At 53.7% G+C, this 16,493-nt stretch overlaps 8 protein-coding genes across 8 annotated transcripts; 3 read left to right on the top strand and 5 right to left on the bottom strand.

Annotated features, from left to right (window-relative positions):
- Positions 1–1,927: 1,927 nt before the first annotated feature.
- On the top strand, positions 1,928–2,599 carry PG986_009618 (uncharacterized protein; the record flags this gene model as incomplete). The annotated part of the gene is made up of 2 exons (XM_066845840.1): positions 1,928–2,047; positions 2,123–2,599. 2 exons carry the CDS (start codon positions 1,928–1,930, stop codon positions 2,597–2,599), a joined length of 597 nt encoding a protein of 198 aa, XP_066698238.1.
- Positions 2,600–3,075: 476 nt separating this feature from the next.
- On the bottom strand, positions 3,076–4,426 carry PG986_009617 (uncharacterized protein; the record flags this gene model as incomplete). Its single annotated transcript, XM_066845839.1, has 3 exons — positions 3,076–3,440; positions 3,518–4,223; positions 4,313–4,426. The coding sequence occupies 3 exons, from the start codon at positions 4,424–4,426 to the stop codon at positions 3,076–3,078; spliced, it is 1,185 nt and encodes a 394-aa protein (XP_066698237.1).
- Positions 4,427–4,946: 520 nt separating this feature from the next.
- Positions 4,947–5,342, bottom strand: PG986_009616 (uncharacterized protein; the record flags this gene model as incomplete). The annotated part of the gene is made up of 1 exon (XM_066845838.1): positions 4,947–5,342. One exon carries the CDS (start codon positions 5,340–5,342, stop codon positions 4,947–4,949), a length of 396 nt encoding a protein of 131 aa, XP_066698236.1.
- A 534-nt stretch (positions 5,343–5,876) lies between these two features.
- On the bottom strand, positions 5,877–6,237 carry PG986_009615 (uncharacterized protein; the record flags this gene model as incomplete). Its single annotated transcript, XM_066845837.1, has 2 exons — positions 5,877–5,930; positions 6,058–6,237. The coding sequence occupies 2 exons, from the start codon at positions 6,235–6,237 to the stop codon at positions 5,877–5,879; spliced, it is 234 nt and encodes a 77-aa protein (XP_066698235.1).
- Positions 6,238–7,229: 992 nt separating this feature from the next.
- On the bottom strand, positions 7,230–8,980 carry PG986_009614 (uncharacterized protein; the record flags this gene model as incomplete). Its single annotated transcript, XM_066845836.1, has 2 exons — positions 7,230–8,657; positions 8,975–8,980. The coding sequence occupies 2 exons, from the start codon at positions 8,978–8,980 to the stop codon at positions 7,230–7,232; spliced, it is 1,434 nt and encodes a 477-aa protein (XP_066698234.1).
- Positions 8,981–11,975: 2,995 nt separating this feature from the next.
- PG986_009613 (uncharacterized protein) lies at positions 11,976–12,941 on the top strand (the record flags this gene model as incomplete). The annotated part of the gene is made up of 3 exons (XM_066845835.1): positions 11,976–11,985; positions 12,249–12,577; positions 12,690–12,941. The coding sequence occupies 3 exons, from the start codon at positions 11,976–11,978 to the stop codon at positions 12,939–12,941; spliced, it is 591 nt and encodes a 196-aa protein (XP_066698233.1).
- Positions 12,942–13,394: 453 nt separating this feature from the next.
- PG986_009612 (uncharacterized protein) lies at positions 13,395–14,574 on the bottom strand (the record flags this gene model as incomplete). Its single annotated transcript, XM_066845834.1, has 3 exons — positions 13,395–13,724; positions 13,778–14,340; positions 14,463–14,574. 3 exons carry the CDS (start codon positions 14,572–14,574, stop codon positions 13,395–13,397), a joined length of 1,005 nt encoding a protein of 334 aa, XP_066698232.1.
- A 954-nt stretch (positions 14,575–15,528) lies between these two features.
- Positions 15,529–16,017, top strand: PG986_009611 (mitochondrial 54S ribosomal protein bL32m; the record flags this gene model as incomplete). Its single annotated transcript, XM_066845833.1, has 1 exon — positions 15,529–16,017. The coding sequence occupies one exon, from the start codon at positions 15,529–15,531 to the stop codon at positions 16,015–16,017; it is 489 nt and encodes a 162-aa protein (XP_066698231.1).
- Positions 16,018–16,493: the final 476 nt, after the last annotated feature.

Genomic DNA, 16,493 nt, shown 5'->3' with positions numbered 1-16,493 from the left:
AGATTGGCCTTGATTGGCGCGAGGAAGACAACACCACTCAACCGGCTTCCCGGCTCCCTAAAGTGGGTGACGCCCTCCCTTTTGTCGGGACCTCCTTGGCCGCTTGGGACGGTGATCATCCACTGCCCGGACCTGAAATCTGCATCTTCTCCACCACTCAGATCATTATTCCACCAAACTTCCTGTCTCCTAGTTCACAGGGTTAGATGAGGATCTTCTAGAAGCTTCATTGATAGTCAACTCTAAAAGTTCAGCTTGGCTGTAGGCATGGCACGGAAGCCTTCACGATTCTTGGTGCTCCGATGCTTGAAGAAACCGCCACCCGATCAGACCGCCCTGCTATATCATTTCTTACTTCATTAACCAAAAGCTGATGTTGCTTCTAGCCATCCCCATAACATGAGTGCTATATGGGTGGCTCATCGATAGTAGACATGACGCGACCCAACTACTTGCATCTAGCTCATCGGCGACCCCTTAGGCGACATTTCGATATATTGATCATCGCTTGGGACTATGCGAGAGGCAAATAGACACAGACGCAAACCATCGCCGATGCTCCGAAGGGGTCGGGCATCCTGTTCGGAGATCGAGGCGTGGAAATGGCCTTGCGCATCATGCTAGGAGAAAGAATTCCGGCATCTGCAACAGCAACGGCGACATCACCAATGACAGGGAGATCCAGGCATGAGTCTATGTCTTCATGCTTGTACGCCACCAGGATAGCTGAACCTATGGGTCTTGCCTCGCCGCCGGCCTCTTGTGTTGATACACATGAGACGCGTACAGAGCAGGCTGGTTTCGCTCTTCTCTGCCGCGTCAGCACTCGAGACGGACAGCAATCGACATCGAGGTTCTGCCAAAAAATCATGATCCAACCTGGCAACGGCCTAACGAGCGAGTGGCTAATCCATGAGTTTGCGGAAAGTGGAATTACTGGCTTCAGGAAAGAATTCCTTCATGCCCGATGAAAGTCACGTTGGCCCATCCGATGCTCTTCTCTCGAATCAACAACAAGCGGCTGGCCATTCTCTCTCTAACCCATGGTAATGGCTTAAAAGTGACGTATTCATGGGATATGAAAGAAAGGAATGCAACATACGATCAAGTCGCAATGCCAGATTTGACAGTCAGGATGCTAGGATACCTACGGATGAAGCCAATGCGTCACAACAGGTCAGGCTTTGCGTTCATCGTCTCCTTGAGGGTGACTTTCTTGTGAGACATGCAATCCTTAACGCAGGCTAAACGCTCTCCCATCCGATACCGATCCACCACTCGTGCAAAACTTCGAAGAGGCCGTCGGTTCGTAAAGACAGTTATACCGTACAAAATACCTCGCAGCGCTTCAAATCGCCAAGAGAAACAATCGGAGACGAAATATTGGCAGCATGTGTCTGATGGGGGTGGTAGCTGCCGACATCTCCACTCTCCTTCTGGCCTAGCTTGATCATTGGGGCCTTCAAGCTTCCGGAGCTCCAGACGGTTTTCTCGTATTCAGCATCTGGATATATCCTCCGAGGTGGATTATTCCCCGACCGAGGCCAGATCTGGCGATGGCATCAACCACTTTTGAGTACCACCCAGGGCTGTGAAGGCCGGTGCGGCTCTTTCTTGCATTCATTCACGTGGCTGGATGGAGGATTAGGTGACGTTGACATCAACGTCGCGCCGCCAAGTGGAGAAATCTGGAGAATCGTGACTAAGTAGCCGACTCCGCTTCCGACCTCGACTCTTGTAACTTCCCTTTTGGGTCCGTGAGTATACAGACTACGTAGCTTGGTAAAGAAAAAAAAGCCTCTCAAAGATTCAGCAATCAAGTTTATATTCAACTTCTCCGCTCTCAACACAAGCGTCAGTCTACTCTTTGTCTTTGCTTTGAACAACCCTCTCCCCAAATCCTGAACAACGAAAACCTGCCGCCACTATGTCGTCCGAGAAAGTCCTCAGCCGGGTCAACAAGGAACCCGGCGCTGGCCTGCAAGCCGTCCTGGACGCCCAGAAGGCAACCGGAGCGCCGGCCCCGCTCGCCGATCCCCCAGAGAACGTACGTACATCTCCTATGCCTCCCCCTCCCCTACCTGCCCGTGCCCGTGCCCGTAGCTAAAACTAGATCGCACAGGCCGACGAGGTGAAAGCCCAGTGCGACACCTTCGTCCTGGACTCCTTCACCGCCGACGACGCCTGGGAGCTCGGCCACCTCCTGTACGCCCGCCTGCTGCCCCTGGTCGCCGCCAAGGGCCGGCCGACGCTCATCTCGATCGCGAGCGCGACGGGCCACGTGCTGTTCCAGGCCGCCGTGGGCGCCGGCACGCAGCTCGACAACACGGTCTGGATCCAGCGCAAGCGCGCCACGGTGCTCCGGTTCGGCTGCTCGACCTGGCTGATGCACTGCAAGTTCGGCGGCGACGAGGAGGCCTTCCGCGCCAAGTACACCCTCAGCCCCGACCTGGCGGCCGGCTACGCCATCCACGGCGGCGGCGTGCCGATCCGCGTCCGGGGCGTCGAGGGCGTGGTGGCGGTCGTTGTCATTTCGGGTCTGAAGCAGCATGAGGACCACGGGGTCATTGTGGATGTGCTGAACGCGAACTGGAAATAAAAGGGACCTCTCTATATATACTCATATCAGGACCTATCAGATTAACCAAACGGCACAAAATAACGAACCAAGTACACATGCTCAGAAATATCAAAAATTCGTGTTTGTTATTCTACTGTATCCTCAGCGTGATTTACAAGAAACTGCATTGGGAGATTACAGGTGCTAAACATGAAAATTTACAAGAGAACCCAACTGGGATCCTGGAATGATGTGTCACTGCTTATGTTTTATAGAAGTTCACTGGACTGACAAAAAGCACAGTAACGAGGCAGTCGGCAAACATATATTATTTTTCAACCCAATGCCTCCTGAAAACTACTCTCGGCCAAGGAGTGAAAGCTCTTGGGGCTATATCAAAGCGAGGAAAACTCTCCTGTGTGAATATCCTTTGGGGGCCAAAAAAAAGCAACTCTGCGATCTGTGTTGTACGTTCTCGGCTCATGCATATCTCATAGATAGATGAGCGACTCTTACTATAAGAGGAACGCCATTTCATCCAGGCGGGCCGTGACCATCCTATCCACCTCCTTAGCGACCTCTCCCAAAATATCCCGAGTTTTATCAGCTGCGTCGTACGTCTGAACGCCTATGTCCTCAATGTAAGCGATAATGTCGTCCACGCTGCCGTTCGTGTAGGTAAAGTCCGTGACTCCGCCCCGGCACTGGGCCGCGACGACTTGCGCGTCGTGAAACGCACAGGGGCACTTGCGCAGCTTCCTCGCCGCCATCTGGTGCGCCTCCGACGTCTTCCACCACGAGAGCTCCACCTGCTTCTCGTGCAGGAAGGTCCAGATCTTGAGGATGATCCCTTCCCGTTTGCTCAAGTTGGTCATTATAGCTGTTTGGCCGGCCGTTTTGTTAGACATGATGTGTGCCCATAGTCCAGCTCGTGAAACTGAAGGTGGCTTGACTTACTGTCGGCAAATAGGCCCTGTTGGCTCAGCTCCAGCGTCCTTCCTCCCCATTCAACCGACCCAAAAAGCCAAGGGTTCCCTTCGGATTTGAGCAATTTGGCCCGGCGGATGAAGTCCCGGCTGGCCAAGGTAAACATGTCCCGGTGCCAGAACTCGGCACTGAGCCGTAACGCACATGACCACCCCAACACGTCCACGCCGGGAGTGTTTGAGGTCTTTCCACTCTCGATCTCCGTCTTGAGGTCAGACAGATAGTCTCTGGCCCAGACGTTGACCAGGGTTGTCACCTCCAGTTTGGTAGAGACGATGGTGAGACTTCTCACTCCCCCCAACGGCAGGTCTGAGAGGTTTGGTGGGATGCCGTGGACAAGTCCCAGGACGATCTCGAGAGCCTTGAGATCCTCTTCTTTAAATCTCATGTGGGAGTGATCGACGCCATCCGTCTTCTTCTTCTTCTTCTTCCTGGTTAACAGCTCATTCCAGGCCGGGCATCGCGCTCTTAAATCGCTTCGCGACATGGCCAGTAGATAGGTGTTTGCTCCGATATCCACCGTGCTGTAGCAGGGTTTCGGGCTGTCGGTAAAACAGAGCACATGCTTCATGGGAATGTCGCGACATGCAGCTGGCCGCAACACGTACGCCCTGAACGTGGGTGTCAAACCATGGTTGTCGGCAACGTCGTCGCTGCTACCACTACCCTGCCCAACCTAGTAAACAACGACAAAAGTGTCAAAATCATATCCCCGGATTACGGAGTTTGCGAGAGTTATGTTCATGGGTGGTAGAAGCAACTTACTTTATTAGATTGAACCTTGGCTTTCAGGAGGTCGTCCAGCAGCGTTTTGCGAAGAAGAGGCGCATGCTTGTTCTTGAAGTGTCTGCGCTGTCTTTCTGCGACGTCGGGATCCATTTCCTCTGGTAATGAAGTAGACGAAGGAAAGCAGAGTGGCGAGCGAGACAATGACAGCAAAGGAGTCGGGATCCGAAGAAAGTAGGCCGGCGAGGGAGATCTTTTGGACAAGGAGGACGTGAATGTGTGAATGTATGATGGGGTTTGGATGAAGGCATGCAATGGAGCCAGAAACACCGAAAACGTTGTGATCTGGGTCATGGGAAGCTGTTTGGACATTCGAGTTACTTGACAATGGCAAGGTCCCACTGGAGCCTGTCGCTCCAGCTGCGCGCGCTATTCACGCTATTCACGGGACGCTCACTTGACCGTCACTGTTCAAACTCGGTGTTTGCCTTTTTCCATCGGAAACGCCCCAGGCAGAAGAGACGGGAGCAGCTTTGAATCAAGATTCCACGCAACCACAATTCAAGATCAATCATTCTCATGTGTACCCGCCACCTTGTTGATGCTTCAACAATCGATTCATTGATGATATGGAAGACCCTGGGTCCGTTGCCTTGTGTGGCGTGTAGCTCCCTCATCCCGGCCACCCAAACAATCCCGCCGCCGTGCCCAGTATGAACGGCAAGAAAGCCCAGTGCCTCAGCTCCTCGCCTCCGATAGCCGCGCGACTGATCAGCCCGTCCGAGAAGGCCGTGGAGCACCCGCAGAGCATGACGCAGCCGAGCAGCTTCCGGTCGCTGCGATACCACGTCGCGAGCCCGACAAGGCCGAGCGCCAAGTTCCGTACCGCTTCCCGCCGGATCAAGCCGTGTACCAGGTCCTGCTGAGTGGTAGTAGTAGCAGCGGTGGTGTCGTCCGGCCCAGAAGACTCGGGAGGTGAGGGGAACCGCCAGAGATTTAGAGCACTGCCGGGCCGAATGAGCTGGCTGGCGCCCGTCTGCCACAGCATGAGACTGAATATGGCCGCCATGTTTGGAAGGAGTGGCGACTGTTTTGACAAGAATCGGCTGGCCATGATGCGTGTTTGTTATGCGTGAGCGTTGTGTGAGTGCTTAGGTGGGTTAGGTATCGGCTTAAATTGTACGGTACACCTTCAGTAGCTTCGGTTTTGATGGGATTCCACTACCAACAGGTATCTCTAGCCGCGATGCAAAACGTTTTGACCAATGTGAGGAGGAGGACGATGGCTGGCGAGTTGACGTTGCAAGGGTTGCTCGCCAACGCCGCTGAGAGGTCGCCGGCCCCTGACCTAAGCTGAATCGGGAGCAAGCGATTTAGCCCAAACGTGCAGCAAAGCAGCCGCATGCAACCAGAGCGCCGGGAGCTTCCTCTCTCGATCCTAATCTACATTAAGCGGCGATCTAACCTGGAGGAACCGGCCGCGCCCCGGAAACAGAGGAGGAAGAAGACACGTAAGGCGGGAACTGAATCCTCATAACCCAGTCATCCAGCACGATATCCGGCACCCCTATCGACCTCCGCTTCAGCCTGCCGGCGCCCATGTCTATGCCATCTCGGGTGTGATTGCAACGCACGCGCAGGCCGGTCGTCGTGCCCACTACATGAGACGTGCAAGTCTTCGCCGTACACTTGCCGTCGCGAGGGAAGATGATGTCTTCCAGCAACGCCCTGTTTGTTAAGGATAGGGGATGGAAGGCATGGGATCAATTCATGAAGCGGCTTACCCCTAGTGAGCGGCTGGGTGATTGACTACGGAGCTGCTGGGGCTCGACCATGGCGTCCAGTATGTGACTGAACTCATGTACAGCTATACCAAGACTCATTGCCGACAGGAAAGAGGTGGTGGTGCCCTTGGTCTCAGCAGCGATACCTGGTTTTTGCTTGGAGTGGGTTTCGGGCGCCATTATGATGATATGGGCAACGTGTTGGCGCATGCCGACGGGGACCTTGTCTAGGATCTGGACCCGAGACTGTTAGCTTCGTTTTCGCGGGACGGAGAAGGAAACTTCTTTACCATTGTAGCTTGGCCCCAATCGATCGCCGTGGGTGGGACCGACTGGGCGGCATGAACGGGCGTACTGCTGTGCCCCATACGGGAGTGCGTGTATGAAGACGCATGTTCCTGAATATCTACATCCTCCCAACTTCGCTATTGCTGAGGTATTGCTCCTGACCAAGTCTCACTTACGCACAATTGAAGAAGAGTCAGTTTGGACTGTTCGATTGCCTATAAGGACACGACCCGGAGACGACATACTTGACCTTCGAGCGGACTTGTCTGCCAGGACTCGACTGAGCCACTTTCATTGTTGGCGCTGCCCACTCGTTTGGGTTGGTCTTCAGGGTTGGGCCTTCTGACCCCCTTCCATACATTGCCATGCTGTTTGTAATCTTTACTACGTAGGATCAGGGCATGCTGTACAAAGTCGGCATCGAATGTTGCTATTCAACGAGACAAAAATAGCCGATCCAACTTTGATGCATGCATATCCCGGAAACAGCCAAAGCCAGGGCCTCTTGTGCTGGGTTGGGTTACTGGAATGTCGTGAAACCGCCAACAAACAGCACGATGGCCAGTCATGCAGTTCGCACACAAGCCAACATGCACTGGCCGACATGGGGATTGATCTCAAGGTACAAGTAGACAGCTATGTGCCCCCCCCCAACGAGCTGACTGGGCACGGAATCACATGGTCACCCCAAGAGGATAGGAGGGAAGCTTGTTTTTGGATGTTCGCCTCATCTTGATATTACTGTTCTCAACTCATCGTCTGCACCAACAAATAAATAATTTAGAAGAATCTAAGTACACGTACGACGCCGTAACCTGACATGCATAATGAAACTACACTAACAAATGCTCAGTGTGGTCATTTCTCCTTGACAGCAATATTCTCTAGAATGCAGCAGCCAGGAAAGCAAGCATAGAGATACCCGCGGCCGCTCCACTAATGGCAATGCTGCGGAAGCCGGCGCTCTTGCCATCACCGTTTTCAGAGGAGCCGCTGCCGGAGCTGGATCCGGATCCGGCGCCGTCGTTGCTACCGGCGGTGTTGCTAACGTCGTCGCCCAGGGGCTTGACAGCAAGGTTGGTGATGGCCTTGCCGTCGACATCCTTGATGGGGTGGGTAACCTTGAAGTCGGAGATCTTAACGACCTTGCCAACGGGCTTGGGCTTGACACCACCCTCAAGGATCTCCTTGGTGTTGGGGGGAAGGACAGGGAGGGTGAAGTTGTTGTTGAAGCCCTTCTCCTTGATCAGGCTAGGAGAGCACTTGGGGGGCTTGACTGCGTTTCCGTTGGCCTTGACGCTCTGAACAGACTTCCAGTCAACCTTGCTGTACTGGTCCTTCAGGGTCTGGAAGTCCTTGAGAAGCTTGACGCTGTCGTCCTTGCCGATATCAGCCAGACCAAAGTTATTGGGCTCCTGAGCAAACTCGTAGACAACACCGCCCGAGAAAACGGGGGTCATCTTGTCTCCGTAGATGGTGCCAATCTCAGTGAAGATACGAGGGGAAGGAGTGTTGCAGCCGAACTCGGAGTAGAAGATGGGGACGGAAGAGCTCTTGAACATGTCAACCAGCGTGTTGTATCCAGACGACTCGAAGCTGGCATCAGCACACCAAGAGTAACTGTTCAGGGCGAACATGTCAGCGCGGGACATGTCGTCCTTCTCGCCTTCAATGGAGCACTGGAAGTAGTTCCAGCTGTCCTCAAGGACGTCACGGACGTCCGCAGCGGAGTATCCGACGGGGATGGGGCGATCGGCGTGGTTCTTGATGTACTGCTTGAGATCACGGGTGACAGCACGGATGTACGGAGGAGCAGTTCCGCCTTGCTTAACGTTGGAGATGACCTCGTTTCCGGAGAAGAATCCAAGCAGGTTGGGGTAAGACTTGAAAGCCTCAACAACGGCGAAGGTACGGTTGAGGTAGGTGTCGTAGTACGAAGTCCAGGGCTCCAAGCTGTTGAGCGACTCGCCGACGAGGGGCGAGTTGACGTCGATGACCATGTACATGCCAGCGGCGTTGAAGATGCTGGCGCATTCGTCATGGTTCAGGTTGGGGTCCAGGTTGTAGACACGGATGGTGTTGATGCCCAGAACCTGCATGAGAGCAGCATCACGCTTGCACACATCTCCGTTAGAGAGAGGGTCCTTGCCGTGGCTGGGGTCGTATCCAGCGCTGCCACCAATCTGGTAGGCCATGCCCACGATCTGGAAGACATCGTTCGTCTTGGGGTTGACGAACTGGTTGCCCCGAGCCTCAAGGGCAGGAACGGCCGCAGCAATGGTCGCGCCTAGGGCGACGAGAGCGGATTGAAGCTATAAGAGGCTCATGGTCAGCAGGGATCCAAAGATGCAAGGTGTGTTGGTAATGGACGAAAAGGCAACGGAGCCTTCCACCCAGGACGCCAGCAAGCCAGTTGCAGGATGCAATCACCATGCAGGCTCGCCCGCCATCCTTGATGGTTGTGTCTTGGGTTCCATTAGAGGCGAGCTAATCAATCGGGCGGTTGACGTTGTCAAGGCCGATTGGCGTGACATGCCACCCCGCGGGATCGTCGGGCTTAGGTAAGACACCTGGGCAAGTGGGCTCTGGTGGTATGTATCTCGACATCAACTGCAGATCGATCACTTACAAGCATGGCGAATGTTCGCTGACAGTGTTGCTATGTGGTATATTGGGGTCTCCAAAAACCGGTGGGATGCAACGGGCACTTATTAACAGACAGTCTCGTGTCTTGTCGTCACCGCGATGGATATCGTCTAGTGTTTGCCGAGTTTTCCTCACTTGCTAGTGGTGGTGGAGTTGTGTTGTTCGTGTCGTTCCGTTTGGTCAATATACCAGGTGGGTTCTTCGTAGTCGACGGCGAGCCAAAAACGAGGTCCAAAAATAGCGATAACTGGTTCACAGAGGGAGTGACTGGGGAAAAGAGAGAGCAGGCCAGAGAGGCGATGCTCAATCGTACAATAAATGGGTGTGTGCACAAAGGCAAAGGAGGGAAAGAAAGCCGCAGGCAAAAATGGTATGGCCCAAGAAGGATCCAAGTCAAGAGTGAAGGAGTGACTGCTTGATCAAGCGACTGGACGGGAAACAAAGTTTCGGGACGACACGATGGTAAATATCAGCAAGGCCCAGGGCTGATTGGCAGCAGGGAGGGAGCCATACTACTACTACTTTATGTATTATTAGGCGGCGGCAGGTACCTCCCCCAAACGCCCCCTCGACACCAGCAACCTCCTGCGACTCGACCTGATGCGATGGGATGCAATGAGACGAAAATGGGGGTCCTGACGCTAGGGTAGGGGAGCCGTAGATGGTTGGACATGGGTGAGATGGATCGCTACTGGCCTCGAATGATTGGACGCACCCCGAACAGCACCTTCGTTCCGGTCTCGTCTCTGCTCGTGTGGCCAGGATGCTGGGTAAGTGCGGCCGAGATGGCAGCCAGTCCATCCACTATCGCAATGGGGGCCGTCCAGTGGCATCCAGTGGCATTCGCTGGTGGACCGGGGACTCCACGTTTGAGATTGCTTGGCTTGGACCGAAAATGCCCTTCATGCCGCATTTTGATTGCGCTCCATCAGGGATGTACTGGGCTAGCACTCGTTGTTTTGGCCTCTTCGATCCGACCTTCTAAAACTAATGCAGCCTTTTTCTGATATCCATCCCTATTTGCTGATCTGCAAATGGCAACGGCGCCAGAAGATAACCGTTAGTGCACCGATGAAACCTGATATAGACAGGGACCGCCCAGAGAAGCAGACGGTCCTGACGAGAGAGCGGCCAATGGCATGGCAGTCGCAGTTTAATCAAGCATCCAACCCCGTGACAGATCCAGTAAATCCTTCGGTTCTTGATTCTCTTGGTGCTTGGTGCCAAGGTGTTTGGCCCATAACAGCAACGTTGAGGGAGGGCCGGCCGGGCCACTTGCAAACAGAAGCTCTGCACCTCTACTACAGAGTACTACAGAGTACTATTGTATGTATTACAGCCCAAAGGATATTAGGTCGTCAAAATGGTCAAAACGCGCCCCACGCACCCTGCCAGAAACCTACTGTGGTACGCGATGCATGCTGTCCCAGCTGCCAGCTACTACCTATAGTACTACCAGCTTGCTCCCAGACACGTGCACCCGCATCTTTTGCGCGAGACCCAGCTGCAAAAACCCGTATTCAGACCTCACAAGCAGGCGATCACTTACCCTTACCATGATGTGATCAATCCAGGCCTGCCTACACCCGTCACGGCGGCTCTTGGGTACCTGTAAGCAATACGGTGCCCATTTTGCGATTCGTTCACGAGAATGGCTTCCCGGCTTTCAGCGCACCGCAGCGCAGACAACGGCTAAGACGGGACGTAGAGACCCCATTCATACGAGTAGGTATTACGAGATTCTGTAGTATATCGGATGATGGGTGAGGATACTCGGGAGGGGACTTCATCACGCCTATCCTCCTCGCACAGAAAGAAAAAGAAAAAGAGTGACAGGGAGATCTCGCGATCCCTACCGCATCTCGCGAGCGGCAGGAAGCATATGCAGTGCACAACCGACGTCAGTGGTTGTCGGTAAACCCTTAAGTGCAACATTGCAGCGGGAACATGAAACGTTCGAGAGCAGGGAAGTCAAATGCAAAATATGTCAATCGCAATTCTCGTGACTAGCGGGCTGCAGCGGCCTCTCCTCTGTCTTTCTTCAGCGGAGGTTTAATTTTCTGGGGGGGTACATAAAACGCCTGTGTACTAGTAAAGGAGGAAACAACTACCCCTCCTCCTCCTTCTCCTCTGCCCCCTGTTTTGCCAATGGAAAACCGAGAAAAGCCAAATCCGATGCCAGAAGTGAAGTTCGATTCCTTCTCCACTAGAAAGCGAAAACGCCCAGACGGGCCACCCGAATGAACCCTTCCCCTTGGTTGATGCCTTGATGCTTGCCTGCTTGCTCTGCCCTGTCTGCGTGCTCAGTGCTCACCTTGGTGGGTGGGTTTGCCTTGGCGGGTTCGAAACGAAAAGGCCGTTAGGAGAAAAGGCTGGCTGGACCTGATCAACGCCAGCACCGACTGCAGTTCATTGGACACTGGAATACTTCGTAGACGCTTCCCAAATCGTCAGAACGTTGGCTAACAAGAAGAAGAAGAAAATGAAAATTACAGTTAGTCGAACGTTGAAAATCTGGCGCGTTGAGGAATATTCAAACATCCATGATTCAAATTTCGAGGTGCATTAGACCTGGTACGTGAGCATTTTCAGATATCTGAACTGCAGTTCATCGGTACTTGTACATGTAATCTTATGTAATTTTATCCAGGCTAGCCTCCTACGGCGTTTACCTCACCGCCTACGGTTGTCGGAACGCTGAAGCCCACCGGCGCCGACTTTCTGCCAGCGCCGCTGGTAAGGCGCCATGCCCGCCACTATTCGCCCAAAATTGTAGGTTAAGGTCAATAGTATGTCAAGTAGAGAGGACCGTTACCGGCTGAGTCACCCAACCATCTCCCCCAGGCCGCCCGTAGAATAGATTTGTGAAATTCTATCTCCGTATGCTTCCCCGACTCCGTCCACTTTGTGCCGGCGCTCCTCTACGATTCTCTTCTACCCTCCCGTTCCGCTCGTTCCCCCGCCTCGGTAGATTCGCAGGCACAATGGCACCAAGTAGGTTGAACTCCCCCTCTTTCCCCTCCTCTCCTCCCGGCCCCTTTAAAGAAAAAAGAGCACCTCGACGGCACTTTTTCTTTCGCGGCGGTGATGCGCAAACCAGAATGTGACAAGTGCGCCCATCCTTGTGCCGGCTAGAGAGCCAGCATGCTACGATCCCCCGACAAATAAGACATTGCTGTGCTTCCTGCCGGCTCCATCTGCCACCCCAACGAGTAATACAGCCGCGCCTGGACTAACACGAACCCCGCAACCCACAGCCGGCCACCAACAACCCACCGACCGCCGCCCGCTGGTGATCTCGGGCCCCTCGGGCGTGGGCAAGGGCACCCTCTACAACCGCATGTTCGAGGCGCACCCGGACAGCTTCACCCTGTCCGTCTCGCACACGACGCGCTCGCCCCGCGCCGGCGAGGAGCACGGTACGCACTACTTCTTCGTCCCCATGGAGGAGTTCGAGGAGCTCATCGCCAAGGACGGCTTCGTCGAGCACGCCAAGTTCGGCAGCAACCGCTACGGCACTTCCAAGAAGACCATCGAGGAGCAGACGGCCAAGGGCCGGGTCGTGGTGTTGGACATCGAGATGGAGGTAAGGAAGATCCACATACCCTGCCCCCCCTTTCCTCTTGCGACCAGGCCCATATGTGTAGAGAGAGAGCGCGCGCGCGTATTCGCTAATGTTTTCTACTTCTTCTATATAGGGCGTAAAGCAAATCAAGGCTTCCGGCATTGACGCCCGTTACGTCTTCATCAAGCCCCCTTCCTTCGAGGCGCTCGAGCAGCGCCTACGCGGGCGCGGAACCGAGACCGAAGAGGCAGTCAGCAAACGCCTGGCTCAAGCCAAGGTTGAGCTTGAGTACGCCGACACGCCTGGTGTTCACGATATCATCATCGTCAACGACGATCTTGACAAGGCTTACAAGGAGCTGGAGGACTACGTCTACAAGTCATAGTACACGCGCAAGCGACCATGCACACAACACGAGGGCTTTAGATGTGGTTTCAATTAGACTTAGGCTTGGTATAAAAGTGAAGGCAGCTCCTGCGCAATACTACAAGGAAATAATTAAAACGTCTCGGACTCTCCAGTCTGGAGATAATCCTGCTTGCTCTGCTTGCTTTCCCAACACATAACATAACAGGCTTGAACAACCCAAAATCAGGCCAAGTGGCCATGGATATCTCTCGAATGTCGCCTCTCTTCCTCTAACACTGCCCAGATCTATTAGACACTTTCTGGGATGATAACTTTTGTGTTCCACTATCCATGTCTTCGCACGTTAACCGTCCATGCGACTAGTCGCTGAGTCATAACTGGGAAAGCGCGATCTTTTTTGTTTCCCTTAAAGCATGGAAGTAGATGAAGGGTACCTCAGGGAATATGTGTATGACCCAATGGATGGCAATTAGTAGCCGTTCATGGTCATGCGGTTCGAGTTCCTGCTAAGCTCGCGGTCCGCGGCAGGGCTGATAGGTCGGCTGCCATGGCCTTGCGCGCTGCTCTCCTTCAGGGCCAGCAGTTGCTTGGCACGGAAGGTCTCGTAGTGGATCTGGGAGGTGGTTTCGATGAGATCCTGCAGATGGGTTCGGAGCAGGAAGTTTCGCAGGTAGACGAATTCGCAGTGGTTCTCGTCCTCGACGTTGATGACGCCCCACCGGTTCTGGCGTCCACGAACCTGCTTTCCGTTCACGATGATGGACTTCTCGGAGCCAACAACAGCGAAGGGCACAAGGCTCTGCAAGGAGGGTTAGCAGATGACAGCAAGAAGCGAGCAACGGTTGAATTTACCTTGATCTGTGTGTTAACAGAGCGCTCCTCGTCGTCCAACTCCTCGTTGTCGTAGGGATACATCTTCAGGTTGTGGAAAGCGAATTCCTCCTTGATGCGCTCCTTGAACGCCTGTCTCTCCTCCAGGGTCAAGGAGTCGGCCTTGGCAATGACGGGCACAACGTTGACAACATCGGACAGCTTCTTCAGGACAACGATGTCAATGGGCTTGAGGGAGTGGCCAGAGGGCTGAATGAAAAACAAGCAGGCGTGGATACGGGTGTCCTGGATGTATCGCTCACGCTGAGCAGTGAGTTCCTTACGCAAGTACGCGGAGTGCTGATCCTTGATATACTTGACGATAGGGTCCCAGCAACGGTCGTTGTTGACGAGATCACCATATCCGGGGGTATCGACGATGTTGAGTCGTAGACGGACACCGTTCTCCTCGATGATGTGCGATACGGGGTGGATCTCGGTAGTGGTGCGGACGGGCTCATCGGGGAGCAGTCTACCCTTGGAGTCGATCAGGTGAGAAGCGAAAATGGTGTTGATCAGAGTCGACTTTCCGAGACCCGTCTGGCCTGAGTGATGGATTCCGGTTAGCTACATTGCTCAACTTCAATAGACGTGTTCGCTTTGTCGCCACAGGTGGTTGCGTCGACCAGAATCGGTCGAGCGACAAGGACAGCCTCGGAGAACTTACCGACACAGATAACGTTGAACTGGAAACCTCTCTTCAGGAGCTTGCGCTCGATCTGGGAGGTGATGCTGTCGAAACCGACATGGCTATTGGGGAAGACAGTAGGGGCGGCCATTTTGTCGGGTAGTCTGGTGGAATGGATGTGACTGTATTAGGGATGATGAAGTCCAAGTCGAAGAGGTAGTTCTGTTCCTAATCCAAGAAACGGCCTAAGGACGATTAATTGGATGGTAGATGAATGAGTGGAAAGGGGGCAGACGCGAAGTGAAAGTGGAGTGCGGTATGGTTGAAGATGGGGAGACGAAGGAAGTCGACCACGAGAAACGGGTAGAAGAGTTCTCCGGATTGAAACGAAGGCGATGCGAGGCCCGAATTAACGCTGTTGAGAGTTCCTGCCGTAGGTTTCGCAGAACTGAACTTGAGAGAGTTGCAACTGTCAAGACGAGGGTGATTGACTTCGGAACTCGTGTTCAACCAGGTGGTCTTGCAGCCTCTCTCTCTCCCTCCTCAGGTACTGCTGCGACGGGTACCAAATAACACTAATTTCCGCTGCAAGGTAGGGAATAATTGGATGGGCAGGTGCCAAATGCGACTTATCGGGCTGGCTGCTAGTCTGTCGCTGCTCCTCTGCCGGGACGCCAACCGTGGGTTAAGGGGTCGAGAGCAAATGGGCGGTTCTGATTGGCCCGACCGCCGTCCGTGCACCAGACCAGTCTGAGTCTGGAGAAAAGAACGGGCCAATTTCAAGGGTCGCAGCCGCCTGATGAGTTGATTTGCATTGAATGAGCTTTACCTAATTGCGCTGGAAACTTTTTCCAATCAATTGCTTTGGCGCGAAGGCTGGCCAAGGTTGCTTTGCCCAGGGGAGCTACTACTCTGGGGCCCAAAAGCACTGGACGGCAATCTAAAACCTCTTTTTGCCGACTCTCTCACGTGGAGCCACGACAGACAGCAACGACCGAAATATTGTGCGCCGACGCCGACGCCGACACCGATTGAAGGGAAAGAGGCACACAGGCGACAGCCATTCCAGAATCTGTCGAGGGTGGTGCATTTCGACTCGCCCAGCATGGCTGCGATACAACAATTCCGGCTCGCTTCGGCGGTATCTTCGCTGCTGCCTCGAATGACCTCTACGACATTTGCATCCTCTTTCAGGTCCGCACTTCTCTTCTCACAGCAGACACGGCAGGCGCCATATCCGACATGGCCGTCACTCGCTATTGCGATCCCTGCCGCTATCCAGAGCATACCGGGTCTGCTGGGTGACATCTGGGAAGGCATTCTCAAGGCCGTACCCAAGAAGAAGACCTCGCACATGAAGAAGCGACACCGACAGATGGCAGGCAAGGCCCTCAAGGATGTCAACAACCTGAACAAGTGCCCTGTGTGCGGCCACACAAAGAAGATGCATACCTTATGCCCTCAGTGCATGGGCAGTAAGTTGATCCAAACAGCCCGGCTTCGCTGGACGACTGGCTGCATGGCTAACAAGGCGACAGAAATTCAAAATATGTTCCCCAACACATCGGCGGAGAAGAAGATCGACCACGCATGAACGACACATGATTAGTATTGTCACATGAAAAGGGGATAGATACTGCATCGGATTGGCGTTCAAGGTCGGATTGTAAATGGCCTGCTATTCATGGCTGAAAGCTCTATAACTCAAGTGTATCATAACCGAGCACTGTATACTATATATCATGTACATGAGATCATTGATACGATCTATTGAAGCTTATGTCAGAAATGAAGCCGTATGTTTATGACATGCTGTCCTGTGTTGAAGCTGTTCGTCGCCTTTCAACACGGCGCATACATTTTTTGGATAAGTGATGCAATGCAATCCAATGCCCGAGCTTTTGCTCTGGACGTGGAACCCCACCAAGCAGAGCGATCGGAATCAATATCAATTACGACCATAGCGAGTAGTGTTCATTGGCAGACGCTGCAGCTAGGGATTACGAATGCATCTATAATTCTATACGGAAGGTGACCAGTGTTTAGGCACTTTGATTGCGCAGCATTTGA

The sequence above is a fragment of the Apiospora aurea genome (genome assembly GCF_038362705.1).
Source record: "Apiospora aurea strain CBS 24483 chromosome Unknown utg000006l_segment0_segment0, whole genome shotgun sequence".
NCBI classification, from domain to species: Eukaryota; Fungi; Ascomycota; class Sordariomycetes; order Amphisphaeriales; family Apiosporaceae; genus Apiospora; species Apiospora aurea.
Note: the sequence above shows the minus strand (reverse complement) of the source record. Positions and strands in the feature narration are given on the sequence as shown.